Source organism: Heptranchias perlo, chromosome 5 (assembly GCF_035084215.1).
Source record: "Heptranchias perlo isolate sHepPer1 chromosome 5, sHepPer1.hap1, whole genome shotgun sequence".
In the NCBI taxonomy this organism is placed as follows: Eukaryota; Metazoa; Chordata; class Chondrichthyes; order Hexanchiformes; family Hexanchidae; genus Heptranchias; species Heptranchias perlo.
The window spans coordinates 103602803-103624272 of NC_090329.1; the positions used below are offsets into that span (position 1 = coordinate 103602803).

A 21470-nucleotide genomic window follows, 5' to 3' on the forward strand; every position below is an offset into this window, starting at 1 on the left:
GCCTACTCCTGCTCCTATTTCTTATGTTCTTATGTGATCTTTGACATATGGGAGTAATTTTCACCTTCACTACCTGGGTGGTAAACTGGCAGAGCGGATCGCACACTAGTTCTAGAACCCAGCTGATTTTCATTTCCATTGATGTCAAAGGGATGCACATCGGACGGATTCTGAAACAGGCATGCGATCTGCTCCGCCAGATTACTGTCCCGGCAACAAAGTTAAAAATTACCCCATGGAAATTGTTCCATTTTTGAGAAACAAATACGGTTTTGATCACAGATTTGTTTTCACGTGATATGAAACAGATTAAAGCAAGAATCAGATATGAATATATAAAATATGATTTGAGGGGCTGAAAAAATGATACGTGTTAGGGATTGGACGATGAAATGTGATAGAAACTGGGAGCTGCAATTGAATCCATCCCAACGGAATGAAAGGAAGGCCTATTCCGGCTCGAATCAACTCAATTGCTCACGTTAAAAAAAAATGCTGAAAGAAGTATGATGTCAAAACGTACTAGTTGCCATTGATTCACCAGTCTCGTTCAGGGATTTCACAAGGATAAGCGAATGTGGGAAATCAGCCTGTGCTGTACCACATAGTAACATGTCATTGTTACTGAATACCAAGTGGAAGATGTGAAATGTTCCCTTCCCCAGCATTGTGCTCAGTCACCTTGAAAAGTGTAAGAAAAAGACATCTGAGAATTTAGTGTTTGTTTTGAAATGAGCATTGTAATCTTCTGCTGTTTTGATGTGGCACGAAGTAAAAATCCTAATGAAAATGATTAGTTTTGACTTTTTGGGGTGAATCAGTCTTCAAAATGATAGCGCAAAACAGGCGATAGCGAATTGGCAGTCTGCTTTACACCCTGCCCAATTTTCTTTTCAGGGTGTAAAACACGCTGCCAACTCACTATTGCTCATTTTGCACTATCGCCAAAGACCATTTTCACCCCCCCTTGTGCTCATCAAGGTGAAGGATGATAGTCCTGGGAAATGGAACAGTCCCCATTTCATGCATTAAATACTCCCAGGTCAGACGGATGCAGTGTGAAGTTCTTTCTACTCTGTCCCACCCTCGGAAGAGCACACCCAATTGCACCACTTTGACATTTTTCTATTTCCCATCCTGTGGCTTCTCTAAGTGTGATTGCCAATTGTTGCCAAATTAGAGACAGTTTTCTCCTGTGGACCCATACACCCTAGGAACTGGATTGAGACTGCTTAAACTCATTTCATACAGGACCTTTACAGCCAGCAGATGTGACTTTCATCCCATCAGTCTGGAATGCATTTGAGCTCACATCCGCAAAGGTGAAAGATCACTGAGGACCCAACACAAAACTTCTCATAACTTGATACTAATTTTGCAATTTAACTCTCACAGCCATATGGATGAAATAAAAACAGAGAATGCTGGAAATACTCAGCAGGTCAGGCAGCATCTGTGGAGAGAGAAACAGTTAACGTTGCAGGTCGAAGACCTTTTGTCAGAACTGCCATATGGATGGTTGGTTTGTGAAGTGGAAAGTGTAGTAAAGAATCTTCTTCTGAGGTTAGGGCCAAAGCATACTATTGGAGCTAAGTAAAGGGACCTTTGGTCGACAGCTAGCCCGCATTGTACCTGACCTTGGGAGTGTTTGATATTAAAACCAGCTGATAAAATTGAAAAGGGCATCTCATTCCCCAGCACTGACTTACCCTCCCAAGAAAGTTAGCAGTTATTTCAGTCCTTCGCAAAAACTGTAAAGTCTCTACAGTGCTAATTCCTTCCCACCCTCATTAATATTATCACCCACAGTGCTAACATCGTCCAGAATAGACTCGTAGGAACAAAAAAACTGTTTAATTGTAACTATATTTCAAAACCCAAAACATTCTTTCTTCACATAATAAATACATTTTATGCACATGTACTTCAAATGTCAGAACTATTTACAATATAAATAAATCTAACAGGAAACACTTTACAGGATCTTAGGGATTAACTATACAAATTATAGTCTTCTATATGAATACACAAAAGGAACTTGGCACCATTTTACAAATTGTATTCACATCAACATGTACTACAAGGCTACCATAAACTGTACATTGTTATGTGGAGGGTGCAGGCAGAATTTAATCAGAACAGTAACATTTCCAACAGAATATCACCAGGTTTTTTTTAATCAGGACATCAAGACAGAGAAAGCAAGGCAGGCCTCCATCTATCCAGGTTCAAACACCCTGGCCTCCTGAATAAACAGAAACTCTATACTGTTCAGAACATCAAATCCCATGACTAGTGCTTTAAGGGCTGTTACATGGTCCAGGTTTCTTGTCATGTGATTTCTTGTCATCCTTTGTGTAGTATTGTGTGACCTGCTGTGGTACCGGGTTGATAAAGTGAGTCTTTGTTTAGCTACTGAAGCTAGAAAGAAATTAATTGCGTGAGAAAATTAACTCTCGGTAGGACAATAACTTATTAGCGTAATTCTCATTCCAGTTTCAGTTCAGAGTTCCAGTTTTTTTTTGTTATCATTGGCATGTCAATAAGTCAAGTTTTCTGGGCATTGACCATAGCTGTGATCTCATAAGTCATGCACTCAATTATTTACAGTTTCATCTATTAAAACAATGGTGCAACAAGCCGGCAACTGTACGGTTTAAAGGCAGAATACCTGCCAAGATGTGGAGGTAGCTGATCAGTGGAAGCTGGCAAAATAAAAATTAAATGAAGATATTCATTCAAGGGTCTTATTTAAATGAAAGCATCAAATTCTCAAGTATATTCTTGATTGTTCAAATAAATATTGGAGGGATGGTTCAACTCACTTGCTTCATAGTGTGAACTCAGTGTAGCTTCTGTCAGGTACCGAGAAAGAGCTGTTCAGGCAGGTAGTTTAAACTAACTAAAAATGCTTCAAAACACTGCTCTGATTTAAAAGCATAAATGGTTTCATAGTTTATAAAGCCACTTTTCCTTAAGAATCGGAATATTGTTCCGAAACATTCTGGCTCACTTTTGCCATTTGTTTAAGTCTTGTTCCTCGCAGCCCTTTCTTACTTCCTGTTATGTCAAACTGAGTGGACAGCTCTGAAGGTAGAGCATGTGATTCCCAAACACAGGCTAATGAGTTCTGTTCTCAGCCAACAGGCGGGCTTGTCAATCAAGCTGTCTGCTCTTACTGAGAGAGTTTTGCAAATTCACTATAAGATTGCTGAATGGAAGGCAAATAATAATCTTTAAAATCTATGGGATGTTATATTGCACAATTACAAAATACAAGCAATTTGCAATGATGTCGTCCTATCCAAAATGCACCAAATGGAAAATTATGTTACAAACTGGATTTCTTATACACAGCAAGGTGTGAATCAGAAAACTTGAAGATTAAGTTTGTGACTAAACTACTTTTTCTTTAATAGGGTAGAAATTCCTTTTAAAACTGACAATTTCACAAGTGCATGTTTGGGCTTGTATAGTTGTGGAAAGTAGATACTTATGGACAGGCACTTGTAATAGGAACAAAAAGAAATAGGACTCATTGGTGTAGGTGTTTCAATATCTTGAGTGTACCCAACAACAAAAAGAAACACTTTTTAAAAAAATATACGTAATCTGTTCTTACATGTTGGTCTGAAGCTTTACTCTGCTAATTGCTGGAACCACCACACTTTCCGTGAGGGGAAGTCCAGCAAAAGAAAGCAACTGTCTTGTGAAACATGTTAAATGCCTGGCAAAACCTGCTGTGTGTCACGTATCTTTGACTATTTGATTTGCTTAGTCGGTTTGCTGCATTTGTTTCTCCAATTGCAAACGGGAAGTTTCTGCCTTTTGCTGCCCCATAAACAAACATTTTGGTACAGTTGAAAAATGATAGGATGCTACGTATGAACGTCAGGCCCATACAGTAATCAGTCTTCACTGCTGACACGGGCTTTGATGCCAGAGTTCGAGCTGCTCTTTGATACATGAAAGTTTTCATAAATCTTTTCCCTTCCATGTTAACTCTAAGCTTTTAAGCAATATGTTGCTGAAACAACATAATTTAGCCTTCTAAGCTCAATGATTCAGCTGTAAGTGACTTGTATGAATTAACTTATTGATACTGAATGTCAACGACCTGTCAGCTATCCATTGTGATATTGCCTGTGGGCTATTCAGCTAAACGCAATGCCCATTCTACCAGCTTACCGTAACCAACACTTTTTTTGTCAGGAATTACTCCACTTAAATCCATGCAGCTTAGAAGGTTAAATTGTTCTCCCCGTTCTTATCTTGGTTGCAAGAATTGTCAGTTCTTTACATTTTATGCAAACTGTTCATTAAATGTTCTAAAATGCAAACAAAAATAGACCCTATACCCTGGTTCATATTTAACTCTGTTATAACTGGCTAGCCACTTCATGTGGATTATACCACGGGGTGGTGGGGGGAGACCGCCTTTGTGTGCTATGTGTAGCAAAATTGTAAACCGTTTGACAAAAAACACATTTATGATTTTGCTGCACCTCGCAGAGAGGAAAGCTCCCTCCCCCCGCCCCAGCCCACCAATCCCCTGTATTGGTTAACCTTAAAAACTCTGTAGTGCACTCTGTGTATCTGTGTGTAGTGCATACACTGGACCGACTTTCAAACATTGTAGATTAGTAAACCCAGTTCAGTGCTCATATACACAAACTGGCACTGGGAATACAAGTGCAGCATCAATGTATCCTTTAAATCCAAATAGCTGCGCTCTTTCTGCTTGCTATCTTTCACCATAAATTCTACCACAATGAAACATCAGCTTCCATTGGTGATTATAACCGAAGTGCCCTTGTGTGCATGGGTTGGGTCCTGTTGCATTCGGAAGTGAGAGGTCATGTCAATGTGAGTCCCATTGCAGCCCAAAGAGTAGTTTTTAATGGCTTCAGTGTCATACAGGTGCTCAAAAGCATAACCAGTCAGTGCGTATGCATGTTTATCAAAGTACTGCCGGTGATGAGTGGAGTAATAGTTGGGGGATGATGCACAATTTCCCCCTGTTTGATGAGGAGACATATCAGAAGTTAGGTAGTCCTTACCTAAGGCTACATTTGTCTTTGAAATTCGGTCAGAACTTGGGCTACTTATTCTAGAGAGCGAAACAGGGCTGCCGTTGTATTCGTTTTCATGAGGGCTCATGATCTTCGCGTCTCTTTGTTGGAGGTGATCACAGGGAGAGGTGTTAGTCATCGGCGGAGCACGGCAAACGACACTGGTCATCTGCTGCTGCTGGTAGCTCACATTAAAGCACGCGGCGTGGATCTTGCCTACACCGTTCATAGGTTGCAATTGCTCCGAGGTAGTTTTTCTCATTTGCAGCCTGCTCTCCTCTTCTTTGATCATTTGCTGCGTTGCTCTTATCAGAGTCTCGATTTTACTTGGCTCATGCGGACTGCTCTGGTATCTCTCATTGTGGTATCTGTCCCCCGACTCACTGGCGGAACACGGGTCTGGTGAACTAACGACACTGTCTTCGTCCCAGTGCCCTCGTCCTGGATTGAAAGACAAAAAGAGCAAAATAAATCATTTCTACAGAGTAATTTAAAATGGCATCTCACATCTACACATAAGCCCAGAAACGACTGTTGGAAATATTAGCAGATGAATGTTTAGTGCCATATGATTACATGGCTTTCCTCTTATTGTTTATTTTGAAACAATGGACAGAGGAAATGCCATAAGAGCTCATTAAAGGTTCATCCACTAATATCACCAACAGCAGTTCTAGGCTGTATTGTCTTAATGCATTTATTCCAAAGTGTGGATCTAATAATTAGTGTCATGTCACCTGAAAGATAATTGTAAACAATTTTACAACACCAAGTTATAGTCCAGCAATTTTATTTTAAATTCACAAGCTTTCGGAGGCTTCCTCCTTCGTCAGGTAAATGTTTACCTGACGAAGGAGGAAGCCTCCGAAAGCTTGTGAATTTAAAATAAAATTGCTGGACTATAACTTGGTGTTGTAAAATTGTTTACAATTGTCAACCCCAGTCCATCACCGGCATCTCCACAACCTGAAAGATACAACTTAATAAATAAAGGGCTGGATTTTCCTCCGCTAGACTCCCCCAAATGTGGTAGTTTAATGACGGAAATGGCTGGAATATCGAAAGGTGAGGCCATAGCAGGTCAGGGCAGTAGGGCAGAAATCCAGGCCTAACTGTCTTAGCAAAATTCTTGAAACATAGGAAAAGGAATTGCTAGACGGAAAAAGACCACGGTCCATCGAGTTCACTTTCTACCATCGCATGATAGAACGATAGTGGAATTGTTGACTAATCATAGCAATCAGTCTCTATTCAACTTGCTTAATTTCTTTTCAATGTTTTCATATTATCTAAATGAAATCTACTTTAAAATAGTATATATCAAAAATCTTAAATACATTATCAATTAATGTAGCAATGCATCCAGGGCTAATGCTTAATAATTTGTGCCAAAAAATATAGTTTGTTGACTGGTTAACCAATCAGCCTTAATGGAGAATAATTCAAGGGTCCTGAAACCCTTGATAAATGCAAAAAATGCTTTCATTTAAGAACTTGCTCTTTGCTTTTAAACAAAGATATATTTTCTTAAAAAGCCAAAACTGATAACTGACAGCCTGGCATCACAGTAAGGCTGCAATTTTTGCTTCAGCTAATTTTAGCAAAAATAAAATTAGAAATGAGTAAAAAGTGGTGGATTGGAAACAGGCAGCACTAATGGACTAATCATCCTTCTTTAACACTTTTTCCTCTCCAAAAATGGATTAAGGAAAATTAGAAGAAGATTTTGGGTGTGGGGAGAGCAGATTTTTCACTTGCTAAAGTCTCAATGAAGAAGTAGTGCAGAATTTCAGCAGCTGCAGCGTCAAATCAAAGAGCATTTTGCTCTATTTCAGACCTGGTGAGCTTATCAAAGGGGAAGATTTTAAAGTAGCACCTCAGGAGTAAGCAGAGGTATTGGAGCAGCTGAGAGATCTATTATGTTGGTCAGAAATAGGGCATTATGTACATTCTGAGGAAAGAGGGAAAACCAAAGCAAAAATGAAAACATCTTGATTGAGCTAGTTAGCGAATTAATGGCTGTCCTATTCAATTTTAAAAGCAGCCGACCAAATGTGATTGATTTAAATATTTCCTAAGGCAGAGATAAGCACGCAAGGGTGTTTTATTTTCAGTCAGGGTCAGGGAGCATGCTCCCCAGCAAATTTAGACTTTTGATGCTTTATTGGGTATGTGTTCCAAAACATTGGAGCAGCACTTTGGAGAGTGAGGTAATTCCATTTTCTCACTCGGTAATGCTAAGCTGTTGTTTTCCAATTGCCACAGCAGCTCCAATAAACTAACCTGTACTGCTACATTAAAAATGACAACTCACAGGAGCATATTTTCTATGTTTCACATCATGTAAATTATGTTGATTTTCACGACAGACCTATCTCACAACAAAATGGACTGTAATTGTCCAGTGACTCATTAATTCAATTCATCAACAACAACAACTTGCATTTATATAACGCCTTTAACTTAGTAAAACGTCCCAAGGCGCTTCACAGGAGCGATTATCAAACAGAATTTGACACCGAGCCACATAAGGGGATATTAGGACAGGTGACCAAAAGCATGGTCAAAGAAGTACGTTTTAAGGAGCATCTTAAAGGAGGAGAGAGAGGTAGAGAGGCGGAGAGGTTTAGGGAGAGAATTCCAGCGCTTAGGGCCTAGGCAGCAGAAGTCACAGCTGCAAATGGTGGATGCGCAAGAGGCCAGAATTGGAGGAGCACAGAGATCTCGGAGGGTAGTAGGATTGGAGGAAGTTACAGAGATTGGGAGGGGCAAGGCCAATGAGGGATTTGAACACAAGGATGTTCATTTTAAAAACGAGGCGTTGCTGAACTGGGAGCCAATGTACGTCAGCAAGACTATATGACGGTGATGGATGAATCAGCCTCTGAACTATTTCTACTGCATCATTCACTGAAGAAATAGTTTAGAGGCTGACGGGTTGAATTTGCTTCAATGATTCCATGGTACCACCAGATTTTAAACCCATAGCTCAAGGTTTCAAACTGTGGTGCATGAAAATAAAGAAGCCGATAATATGATGGCAGTCACCTCCCATATAATTGGGTGCATCGCAATGTGGATGGTGAATGCAAAGTAAGGGGCTGTGCACAAAACTCATTAAGCTCCCAACTTTCATTCAAATTCGGAAGGCTGCCCATAATACGGCTGTTGCACCTGAGCAGCATTTGGAAAGAGCCCTGAAGTGGAGGTCACTGTTAAAAAACCTGCAAAAATTTCTCGCACCTTACCACCTGCTCTCTTGACCAGTGCCCACCTGCCCCTGTAACTGGTGCCCCTCTCCCATGCCAGAAAATTGTCCTTCACAGAACAGGCAGCCAGCAGCCCTTCACTGGGTGATGGTACCCGACATTGTGGCCCTGGCACTCCTGGCATGTCTTGAATGATATGCCCGGAGAGCCAGCAAGTGATGTAAATGAGTTCACCTTATATTATCTGATGAAGTCAGCTCATTTAGTCCACCCCAGTAAATTCAAGACACTTACCAGTGTTAGATGAAGAGGGGTGGGAGGAGGCATGTGTGGGGCATAAACACTGGCATTGGCCAGTTGGGCCGAATGGCCTGTTTCTGTGCTGTAAATTCTGTATAATTCTATGTAATTATCATCACTGAAAATGCAAACTGGGCGAATCCATTCCAAAAATATCTTTAACTATAACTGGTTTGAGCAGCAGATTTTTAAAAATATATTATCATAACTTCTTTTAAGTACATCCTTCAAGAATAAATACAACTTGCTGTTTAATTCTTTTTAGGTACACAAGAGTACAACTGCCTACATTCAAACCTGTAGTCCTGTACACTGACACCTATCTTCCCAGTTATTTTAAACAGGCTAACACCTCTGTCAAAGTAGCACAAAGGAATTTCATATAAAGGATTAAGCTTTCATAAGTTAATATTTAACAAGCCTAATTTCAGGCCATGACTAAAGGAATAAGCTATAAAGACCATCTTTACATTTATAGCCATGGAAAGATTTGTCAGTAAAGTAGGGCTAAGAGAGCATTTTTTCAGAGCGGTCCGATTATAGCAACAACTTGCATTTCTGTAACATCTTCTACAGTAATGAAACATCTTATGGTGCTTTACAGAAGAGTCAGGTGACCTGAGCAGGAAGAGGGAGAGAAGTTGGCAACACAGCCAAAAGCCCTGTCAAAGAGGTAGGTTTTTGGGGGGAGATAGCAAAATAAAATGGTTTAGGAACAGAATTCTACGATTCAGAGGTGAGTTAGAATCATAGAAGTTACAACATGGAAACAGGCCCTTCGGCCCAACATGTCCATGTCGCCCAGTTTATACCACTAAGCTAGTCCCAATTGCCTGCACTTGGCCCATATCCCTCTATACCCATCTTACCCATGTAACTGTCCAAATGCTTTTTAAAAGACAAAATTGTACCCGCCTCTACTACTGCCTCTGGCAGCTCGTTCCAGACACTCACCACCCTTTGAGTGAAAAAATTGCCCCTCTGGACCCTTTTGTATCTCTCCCCTCTCACCTTAAATCTATGCCCCCTCGTTATAGACTCCCCTACCTTTGGGAAAAGATTTTGACTATCGACCTTATCTATGCCCCTCATTATTTTATAGACTTCTATAAGATCACCCCTTAACCTCCTACTCTCCAGAGTTGGCAGAGGCTCTGCCATTGATGGCGAGGTGAAATGACGGGGACTATGCAATAGCCTAGAGTCAGAAGAACAGATGGTGCATGCTGGGATAGGGTTGGAGAAAATAGCAAGGGTGAGACCATGAAGATATTTGAAAACAAGGACAAGGATTTTAAAACTGATGGGCTGAAGACAAGAAGTATAGGGAGGTTGGAGAGCACAAGGTGACAGAAGTGTGGGACTTAGTGCAGGACAGATAAAAGTGGCAGAATGTGAATGAATTGCAGTTTGTATAAGGTAGAGCTTGGGAGGCTAGCAAGGAAAGCATTGCAGAAATCAAGCCAGAAGGTGGTCAGGGTGAGGTCGGGATGTAAGCAGGTGATGTTCTGAAGGTGGTCTTGATGATGAATTGGACGCAAGATCTGAAGCTCAGCTCAGGATCGAGCAGGACATTGAGGCTGTATACTGTCAGGCTGAACATTATTTAATTTATATTTCTCTGTGTTCATCGTATTTACCACCACTGAGTCATCTCATTTCATAGAAAATCTCAGCGAGCTTCAACAAATGACATCAAAGTCAGGCAAGTAGGAAGAAATCTTTCAGAGTTAAATAAACATTAACCTGGAAATGCTTCCATATACCGCACCAATGGAGGTACATGACATTTTAACTAAGTGTCAAGAAAACAATTGAGTACTTGACATATAATCAAATAATAGGCTAAGAATTCCTCTGGTCACTTTGTGCAGTGACACTGTGAAATGTATTGGTGTAGGCTTCCTCCGTTCAGTATTCGTAACAAAATCACAAACATGAGCATAAAGAATATCTTTTATGATATAACTATACATGATGACCAGAAGAATTCTTATTCCAATATCAGACATAGTGAACATTTCAATGAAAAATATCGACACAAGTAAATGACATGAAAAGATGTTAATCATGAATTGTCAAACTCAGATTGATGTTTATATAAACATCTCATTTCTAATGTCTTGGAAAAACCTAGAGCCACAGCAATACAGATCTGGACGAGATCCAGCCTTATTATTAATTAAGTAGAAATGGACCAGAAAGTGTTCATTATGTTAGATAGCGTCAAACAGAATCAGTATGAAAATAAGTCACAGCCAGCAGGTGTGAAAGTCAGCCAAATACTGTGCCAGCTTTAAGGAGCTAGTGCAGATCTGGTACAAATGAACTTCTAGGAGAACTGGACCAGCTTTCTTGTACTGGATCCAAAGACAACACAAGAAAGATTAGCATTCTCCATTTTCTTTAGAGCATAGTGTAAACAAAGACCTGCTCCATGTATTTTGCAAACTTTGTATCCAGTGTTTACTCTAATATCAACATCACACATTTCACTGATTAAAAAAAGTTGGAAAGAGAAGGGTTTGAAGTAAATAAGATAGAAAAAAACCTGCATTTATATGGCGCCTCTCAAATTCTCAGGACATCTCAAAGCACTTTGCAGGCACAGAAATACTTCTGAATTGTAGTCACTATTGTTTTCTAGGTAAATGCAGCAGCCAATTTTTCACACAGTAAGGTCTTGCAAACAGCAATGAAATGAATGCCTAGTTAATCTGTTTTGGCATTGCTGGTTAAGGAATGAATGTTGGCCAGAACACCATTTTAATGGAATGAAAATTGGCCGGGTTCTACAATTGGCGGGCAATCTGTTCCATTTCAAACAGGAGAAACCTATTACTCTGTTAAGCAATGTTTTTTCCTTTCCAATGCAATTATCCATCTAATGTCAATAATAAGAAAGTTCAGATTAGTGAGTGTGGTTCTTGCTTGTGATAAATTTTACTTTAACTTCCAGAAAGATACTGTATTGTGGAGGTTTCTCCACTTGACAGCATGTGGTTTAAATGCAATTTAGCCCCACGTATAAAGTCCCAGATTACTTAGTTACAGTGAAAAGGCAAATTGCTGTTTGAACAATTCATGAAATAAACATATTTCTTTTTCTTGTCAAATTGAATTCAGTCTTCCCTAGAATTGATTGCTTCCGACATTGCAAATTTTCTAGTTACTTGTGTTCCTTTCTTATGATTGTCTTACCATGAATACTGGGAATAGAAGCTATATGTGGCATGCTGTTTTCATATCCCTCTCTGCTTTCCGGAGATGATTTTGCCAGAGCTAGTGTCATACGGGAAGAGCTCCACCAATTCTCTCTTCCAGATTGCGAGCCCCCAAGAAAGTATCTGCCTGCCTCACACCTGCCTTCCTCACATGGTGACGTGTGGAAGTGGGACTGCCTTTCCTCTGCCGATCTGGAGTGCTCGAGGGCAAAGCCGTAGCACAGAGAGTTTCTGTCGGAAAACTGGCCATAGGCACAGGATATAATGTCATGCTGGGAATGTGGCTGTGACCCTTCTGTGTGATCCAGCAGTTGTGGGGAAGCATTGTCTGTTAGTGGACTCCCTCCCCACTGGCTCTCATGGTCCGATTCGGATCTTTCCGTATGAAATCCAGAATACTGCAAGAGTGGGGAGGAAAAGAAAAAGGAAAAAGTTAAGGAAAGGATCACAAATCTGAACTTTGGTTTCATCTAAATTAAGCTTAAATAATAAAAACTCATTTTCATTCATTCTTGTTTCTGTTAAGCTCCAAATACACTATCCTTCACAACCTTCTTTCTCCCTGCATTCTCAATGTATCAAAGTCAGCCTTATCATTTTGTTTTCTACACTTTCCCAGTATCTCAAAACTGTAGAACTCCTTACCTCTCATTAAATCTACATGTTTCTAAACCATAGTGTCATCTAACCATTACTTCATGATACATGTCATCTTCTCTCCAGTTCTCTTCAACCTTGCTGGTATTCTGAACGATGGGCCTTGGTCAAGGATTCTCAATAGAAAAACACATGCATAAGGTTTGCACCAGATTGCAATTGTGGACACTGTCATTTGCTTATAAGTTAGCAGTCTCTAAATATCTTTTGCAGGAGGGTTAGATTTGAGGAGATTCATTTTGAAGCAGGAGAAAAATAACGAGGACAAATCAGAATAAATGAAGGTTAAATAAGTAACTGAAATAATTTCCATGTGTCATACATGCAATACACAAATATGTGAAATTATAATGGCCATCTTATTTGTGCAAAGACCAGGGTCTTCAAGGAAATATATAAAGACCCTCCTTTTTGCACTAATAAGAATGTTTTTTATAATTCACTCATAATATTCTTATTCCAGTATGGGTCAATGCTTTGTGTTCATTGGTCTCACAGTCCATACTGAATTCTGAAAGGGATCTTAAGTTACATTTTGGAAGTAGTTGCCAATTACTAAGTGATCATCTACACATATTAATTATTGTTTCTAACTTTTCTTCTTGAGAATTATCATCAAGGCAGTGGAATCAACAATCTCAATTATAGAACCAAATTTGAACACCTCAGCGTGGGCATGTAAGGCCTGGCAAAGAATATCAGCAGTGTGCAAGAGAGTTGAAACATGGAACATCATAAAACTAGAATCACAATTTACAGCTTCCTATGTGCCATTTGTGTGACCAATAGAAAAATATTGGGGCCAATTTCGCACTCTTTGGGAACGCACAGCTGAAACTGCGGGAAATAACTTCAGTATCATAATTTCTTACAACACGCACTGATTTGACACTGGTACTGTTTTCAGAGAAGTGCAAGAGGACAGCACAGAGTCGTACTGTTCACTGGTGCCACTTTCTAGTCAGGCAAAAATAAAGCACTGTGCACATATGGTTAAATGCACACGAGGAGCACTGGTCACTGGTCCCTGACTGCAGGGGAAATTTACTAATATTAGGAAATACTGAACAAGATCTGCTGCTCCTTTCTTACATTAGAAAATTAAAGGTGATCCATTTCAACTGTGTGCGAACAATTTTTAAATGAGCTTCACACACATATTCTCAATAATGCTCCATTTGGTGTTGTTGCTACATTGGAAATCTACTATGGCTCTCACACCCCAAGATAAAACTATTTTTAAACAGTTGATCACAGACAAAAAATGTTCAGCTCTACGGCTCAAGAGCAGCTCAAACATTTGAAGATCTTGATTAAAATTGATTTGAGTATTTTGCTGCCTAATAAATAACTCTTATTGAAGTCAGTGCATTTACCAACATCAGTGTTTCTGCCCAAAAGGTAAGGGGACTTAAAGTTATGCCACGTGATTGTGTTACGCTGTGGGGCCGATAATGCCTTTGCTAGCCGTGTCGGAGGGACTCCAAGCTGGCCTCTCCCCACAGTGTGAATTCAGCTAATTTAACCATTTTACAGCCACTCTCAGCACATAGCGGTTGATGTCCTGCGAGAGCGTGGAGGTCATGTGGGCAGGTTTTTAGGTACCAACTACTGCTAAAGTGCTGCTGGCTGCCCGTAAGGATGTGCTGTTTTTATGGGGCACACAACTGCCTCCACAAGAAATGCATAATGCATTGATTGGGCATTGGAGCCCATGGGGCAAGAGGTCCGGCAATGATGGATGGTCCTATGTGGAGGAGAGGACTACCAGCAAGGCAGAAGATGAATTTCTTTGAAGGCCTCCTTTGAAGTGCCCGTTGCAAACAGGCACCTACCATCTGGAGTGTTGTTCAGTCATTCTTGGTGTATTATGAGGCTTGTCCCTAATTTACATACAAATTAGGAGCGTTAATAATCTTTACGTGCAGCCTGAGCACAGACTCTAAGTGCCAGCAGCACATGGGACCCATACTATGAGGCACTATGCACTTTGTATGCTGAGTAAGCCTCAGCGGCCAATTATGCAAAATGCCTGCACCCGATACGCTGCAGTGCTTTGGGGATTGCGGACCACATTATTAGCTCTTACGTGACAAAATAATGTTTTTACGGTTTTGACCCATAATCTGTTATGAGCTCTTTCAAAGCAGAACACGGCTATTGTGAATACTTGATGCATTGATTTAATCACTGGCTGGAACATCCACAATCTGTGGAAAAATGCAGGTGTGATTTTCAATCGTTTTTTAAACTAGAGACCCCCTTATGAAGAGAGTCACTCAGGGGACCTCAAATTCTTTCTGGAGGGGCGGGGGGGAGCGAGACTCCCCACCCCAGAACTAGCAAGCTGCACTACAAGTTGCAGTCTCTTCGGTGGGTGTGTGTCCCAGTTGCACCCTTAGCGGTGCGGGCATCCGTAATTCCTCTAAATGGAGGGATCTCTCCCTGACCCAGCGCAGGATTGGCAATGGAAGTTTTGGGCAGGTGTATCCTGGCACATCACTAGGGATGTGTGCCCCCCCAGCCTCGTGGATTGTCTGTGCGCCCTCGTGGATTGTCAGCCCCAATATCTTTTATTATGAAACATATTGTTTTGAAACAGTAAGTAGTTATCACATTATCGAAGGAATTGCTTTGGAGGTGTTAATTCAACTCCTTCGGGCAAAAGTAACATGCACAGTTAAAGCTGAACAGTTCTATCCCTACTGCTATTATAATCAAAAATTAGGAATTCGTCATACTGGCAAAACACAAACCTGGGTCCCACTAACCTGTCACAATGGGCTTGGCAGAGTAATGTGCCATATCACTGCTCCCACATTGTTTTGTTACCTTAATCAAAAATAAGAGGCAATTAGGGATAGTTCACCTGAGGGTAAGGTGATGCTCTTGGTTTGGATTTTGCTCGGCTAAGACGGGACTTGCTTGTCTTCCTGGAGTCAGTGATGGTTGGGGTTGAGTTTCCATATGAAAAGGATGGTTTCGTTGCTGTTACTTGATCTAGCGACAGTTGCAATCCCTTGTATTCTGCATCCCTGAAAGCAGTCAAAGGATAAAGCTCATTAGGTTCAGTGCATAAAAATCATACACACAAACATGCATACATATAAACACCTCTTATAACACTATGCAGAGATCAATCATTCTTGCAATCATATTCATTAACCTGTTGCTGACCACCTCCCTGCAGCACATCTCCAACTTTAGTCTAAAAAAAAACACAATTAAAAAAGTAAGAAAAGGGAACAAGGCCATCCCACTCTTTAACCCTGCTCCTTCCACAGACCATGTACAATCTACCCTAAGTGTTCCATCCCACTTTATCTCCTGAGGGAAAGCTCTGCACGATTGCTCCCTGGTGCTTCAAAGCTATTGAGCAAAACTGCAGAATTACATAGAATTTACAGCATAGAAACAGGCCATTCAGCCCAACTGGTCTATGTCGGTGTTTATGCTGTACATGAGCGTCCTCCCACCCTACTTCATCTAACTCTATCTGCATATCCTTCTATTCCTTTCTCCATCATGTACTTATCTAGCTTCCCCTTAAAGGCATCTATGCTATTTGCCTAAACTATTCCATGTGGTAGCAAGTTCCACATTCTAACCACTCTCTGGGTAAATATTCATTCATCCTCACATCTTCCTGCTGACATACGCAGACATTCCACCAAATGCCTGTCCCCCTCCCCCGCCACCATAGAAGTGCAGGAAAGATTGACTACTGTGAAGCATTTGATCATCCAGAGCTACGCTTACACCCATTAACTTCGAATCCTTTTCTCGGCCAGATATATATGTAGTTCCTCTCTGAAAGAGTTAATTGAGGCAGCCAGTTCATAGAAATGTCTCAGGTCAAAACAGAATTCTAATCGACCAAATAATCTCACAATTCACTCCCATTGTGTAGAATACATGATCCAAATATAGCATTGAAGTACAATATCCTGTGCAAGTATAAAATACTCCTCAGTTGTCTATGTGCAGCCCTTATTCATTACTAATTATCACTAACAGTTTTCAGAAATTGTTGTTTTACTGTTGTGTAAAATATGGATTTTTATTCATTTTTAGATGCAATGAATGATTAAAGGAACTGTGATACAAAGATTTACAAATTGTTTACCTTTTATTTGCCATTTGCACAAACCTGTACTTGCGCAACATTTCTTGATAAACTAGCTGTACATTTACCATGATTCAACCAGACCAGGTGAAGGAAGTAATGATTAGTAGAGAGATTTTAATCATTTTAATACCAGACCCGTGCACCTGCCACAGTTACAAAGTCTCAAAGCAGAATAGTGTAGGTTTAACTAGCCCAAGGATCAATGGTCCAACAAGCTTGTCTCACCAATAACCATGAATTTGGGGGACACCAAAGTAAATATTATGATTTATGACTTACAACACTCTCCATTATTACAGCTCTAAGATCACATTGCCCAGTGAAAAGGAGTGACTATAAACAGCTTTCATGAAAACAATATTTATATATATTAGTTGATCTCCCGTGGCCTTGTGTGTGGGGAATCGAACAAGTGTAGTCGTCAGGTGAAGCAGGCTGTCAGTAATTGGACCAGGGTGTGCACATGTAATTCAGACGCCATTTTATCGTCATACATTCTGTCCTAATTTTTATAATATTTTGATTTTATATTATGACTTACAGTTAAACAGCAAATGTACTGCAATTTGGGAAGCACAGAAATAGGCCGGGAAATTACTCAGAGCTGCTCCCGCTCCACTGGCGTTACCTTGTCGGATGTGCAGCAGAAATCCCGTTTACCCGAGTAAATGGGGTTTCCGCTACCCTTCCAGCGAAGGAACACCAGCAGAGCAGGAACAGCTTTGAGGAATTTTTCCAGCCATAAAGTTAGTCAGAATATCAGAGTTTCATTGCAGTACAGGTTGAGAGAAGACACCACTACTGGTGGGAGAGTGTAATTACAGCGTGACATTTATAGTTCCCATTCTCAATGTGGACGTAGTCATTTGTGATGGGAAATCTTAGCAGGAAGTGCGCCCAAATGCAATATATAGATATGTGGATAGGAGTTGAATCTTCCAGGTGTTGTCAAAATCTCTAGCCATTTTCCACTGGTCAAGAGTGCAGCTCCAACAACACTCAAGAAGCTCGACACCATCCAAGATAAAGCAGCCCGCTTGATTGGCACCCCATCCACCACCCTAAACATTCACCCCCTTCACCACCGGCGCACTGTGGCTGCAGTGTGTACCATCCACAGGATGCACTGCAGCAACTCGCCAAGGCTTCTTCGACAGCACCTCCCAAACCCGCGACCTCTACCACCTAGAAGGACAAGAGCAGCAGGCACATGGGAACAACACCACCTGTACGTTCCCCTCCAAGTCACACACCATCCCGACTTGGAAATATATCGCCGTTCCTTCATCGTCGCTGGGTCAAAATCCTGGAACTCCCTTCCTAACAGCACTGTGGGAGAACCGTCACCACACAGACTGCAGCGGTTCAAGAAGGCAGCTCACCACCACCTTCTCAAGGGCAATTAGGGATGGGCAATAAATGCCGGCCTTGCCAGCGACGCCCACATCCCATGAACGAATAAAAAAAAAGTAGGAAATTCATGCTTAAATCTGGGCTGTAATCGAATTTTCCCAGTCCTATGTCTCCACTTCATTTTTATTTGAGCAGAACTTAGACAATTTTATTAGGGGACAAATCCAATCTAAGGGGAAAGGTTATCCACCATGACTAAAGCCTTCTGTCGCATGTAGAGTTTGAATCTACTCAAAATAGGTTCAAGAAACCACACCGCAGAACAGCAAAATATTTGTTCTCAGAGATATGACATTTGGCTAGAATTTCCGTGGACCCAACTGAGGGGGCGGTAAGGCAGCAGGGCAGGACTTCCACCAATTTCTTTACCTTACATATCACCCCATCCTCAAGCCCTAGGACAAGGTCATTTCAATTTTTTGGGACAAGTTCCTTGTGCCTGTAGGCACACGCTGTCGCTGGAAACTCAGAGGGACGATGTGCTGTTCTGAGAGGGGTACTCAAGGCATAAATCAGGCTAAAGACAATGCTAGAATAAATTTTAATGCCTCAAGTCAAGAGAAAAAGTGGAGCCTTGAAAATGGCCATCGATCCTTCTGAGATCGATTGCTAGATTGCCTCCTTCACTTTAGGCTCCACTTAAGATCCACAAGAGGATATATCGGAGTCAGTTGAGTGGAACGCCTGTAGTAGCCTACATGCCCCCAAACTGCCTTCAGGACTCAGGAGGGTAGGCAGAAGAAGCACCGCTCTCCCCCTCCTTTCCCCCAGTCAGGATTTCAATCTTACCTTAAATGAGGTAGAGACCTGGCAGACTGGTCAAAAAAGTACAAGCCCATGGGATCCAAGGGAGAGTGGCAAGTTGGATCCAAAATTGGGTCATTGGCAGGAAGCAAAGGGTAATGGTCGAGGGCGTTTTTGTGACTGGAAGGCTGTTTCCAGTAGGGTTCCGCTGGGCTCAGTACTAGGTCTCTTGCTTTTTGTGATATATATTAATGTTTTGAACTTAAATGTAGGGGACACGATTAAGAAGTTTGCAGATGATACAAAAATTGGCCGTGTGGTTGATAGTGAGGAGGAAAGCTGTAGACTGCCGGAAGATATCAATGGACTGGTCAGGTGGGCAGAAAAGTGGCAAATGGAATTCAATCCGGAGAAGTGTGAGGTAATGCATTTGGGGAGGGCAAACAAGGCAAGGGAGTACACAATAAATGGGAGGATACTGAGGGAGTGAGGGACCTTGAAGTGCATGTCCACAGATCCCTGAAGGTAGCAGGACAGGTAGATAAGGAGGTTAAGAAGGCATACGCGATGCTTTCCTTTATTTGCTGAGGCATAGAATATAAGAACAAGGAGGTTATGCTAGAACTGTATAAAACACTGGTTAGGCCACAGCTGGAGTACTGCGTACAGTTCTGGTCACCACATTACAGGAAGGATGTAAATGCACTAGAGAGGGTACAGAGGAGATTTACGAGGATGTTGCCAGAACTGGAGAATTTTAGCTATGAGGAAAGACTGGATAGGCTGGGGTTGTTCTCTTTGGAACAGAGGAGGCTGAGGGGAGATTTAATTGAGATGTACAAAATTATGAGGGGCCTAGATAGAATGGATAAGTAGAACCTATTTCCCTTAGCAGAGAGGTCAATAACCAGGGGGCATAGATTTAAAGTGATTGGTGGAAGGATTAGAGGGGAGCTGAGGAAAAGTTTTTTCACCCAGAGGGTGGTGGGGTCTCGAACTCACTGCCTGAAAGGGTGATAGAGGCAGAAACCTCAACTCATTTAAAAAGTACCTGGATGTGCACCTGAAGTGCTGCAACCTACAAGGCTATGGACCAAGTGCTGGAAAGTGGGATTAGGCTGGGTGGCTCATTTCCGGCCGGCGCGGACACGATGGGCCAAATGGCCTCCTTCTGTGCCGTAAATTTTCTATGATTGTATGATTCTATGATATGAGTTCCACATCAAATTGGGACCCGTCGCACCACAACAACACTAGCCCCATACCCAGAATTTCCTCGGGGATTCTCCTGATCGGCAGAAGATTGACTGAAACTCCATTTACGCTCATAAACAGGGATTTCACCAAAGTTGCAGCAGCCAATCGGGTGAACCCCTGAGGAAATTCACCCCCTATAATTCCTCCCAGCCAGTTCCCCTGACGATAATATCAGCTTGCACTGTTTTGAACAGTTTAAGGGGAATTTTAACTCGCGGATGGGAAGCTAGCAATTTTTTTTTCCAGAAGTCGGATTTCAACAGGTCTTGTGGGTGGGAAAGGGGGGAAGGAGAGAGCCTGGGGAAGCAAAGGTCCAGACTTTCTTTGTGGGGCCCAGAGGAGCACTCCTGGTGCTCCTCTGGGCCCCACAAAAAGTATTAAACTTTTAGGGTCTCTGCTTCTTCTCCGACAGGTTTTAGTGAGCCAGTTGCCACGCACAGTCATCTTAATATGTCATCAGGGTCCTATGTACATCATAGGATGCCCCCCCTCCCTCCCCGCCCCGGCCATTAACGTAAATTAATGTATCGGGCGGCCAGCTCTGCTGCCTTCAAGAACGGCAGGATTAAACCTGTGGCGGAGCGCGAACAGAACAGCAAATAGCGCTGCTCAATTTTATCTCTCGTCTCACCCGGCGACTGCGAGCCATGGGGAGTTAAAATTCCTCCTTTTGATTTTTAACTGGAAAGAACAGGAAAAAAATTTGAATATTATTTGAGTTATGAAATTAAATTTTCATGAGGCTCAGGGGACAAGACACCTACTTCAAATTTAAAACAAATTAAAAATTAAAAATAATACAGGAATGACACCTAACTTTCTCCTGTTGATTTCAGCCAGCCTACTCCGGCTCTTATATGTAATTTAGTCATAAATAACGCAAAAAAGACACAGAAACAAAAAAATTAAATATTCTAAAAGTAACTTATGGAACTATTACATAAATAAAGTATAAAATGCAGTTCTACAATCTCACTACAAAAAGTCATAAAAAGAATAAAACTGGACGGACCACCCAGCATCGGACCACTAGGCACCGGACACGACAAAGGCAAAGGCAAACCAAGCCCAGTTGACCCTGCAAAGTCCTCCTCACTAACATCTGGAGACTTGTGCCAAAATTGGGAGAGCTCTCCCACAGACTAGTCGAGCAACAGCTTGACATAGCCATACTCACAGAATCATACCTTTCAGCCAACGTCCAAGACTCCTCCGTCACCCTCCCTAGGTATGTCCTGTCCCACCGGCAGGACAGACCCACCAGAGGTGGCGGCACAGTGGTGTACAGTCAGGAGGGAGTGGATCTGGGAGTCCTCAACATTGACTCCGGACCCCATGAAATCTCATGGCATCAGGTCAAACATGGGCAAGGAAGCCTCCTGCTGATTACCACCTACCGTCCTCCCTCAGCTGATGAATCAGTCCTCCTCCATGTTGAGCACCACTTGGAGGAAGCACTAAGAGT

At 41.7% G+C, this 21470-nt stretch overlaps 1 protein-coding gene and 1 long non-coding RNA gene across 5 annotated transcripts in view; one reads left to right on the plus strand and one right to left on the minus strand.

Moving 5' to 3' along the window:
* Positions 1 to 21470, plus strand: part of LOC137321988 (uncharacterized) — a 228285-nt gene that overhangs the window by 181242 nt on the left and 25573 nt on the right. The window lies entirely within an intron of this gene.
* sim1a (SIM bHLH transcription factor 1a) overlaps positions 1849 to 21470 on the minus strand; it is a 58686-nt gene continuing 39064 nt past the window's right edge. For all 4 annotated transcript variants that reach the window (XM_067984946.1, XM_067984945.1, XM_067984947.1 and 1 more), the window contains 3 exons: positions 15332 to 15497; positions 11783 to 12203; positions 1849 to 5513 (listed from right to left, as the gene is read on the minus strand). In XM_067984946.1, the coding sequence (XP_067841047.1) occupies positions 4780 to 5513; positions 11783 to 12203; positions 15332 to 15497 (1321 nt within the window). In that variant the 3' untranslated portion in view covers positions 1849 to 4779. The remainder of the gene's footprint in view (positions 5514 to 11782; positions 12204 to 15331; positions 15498 to 21470) is intronic.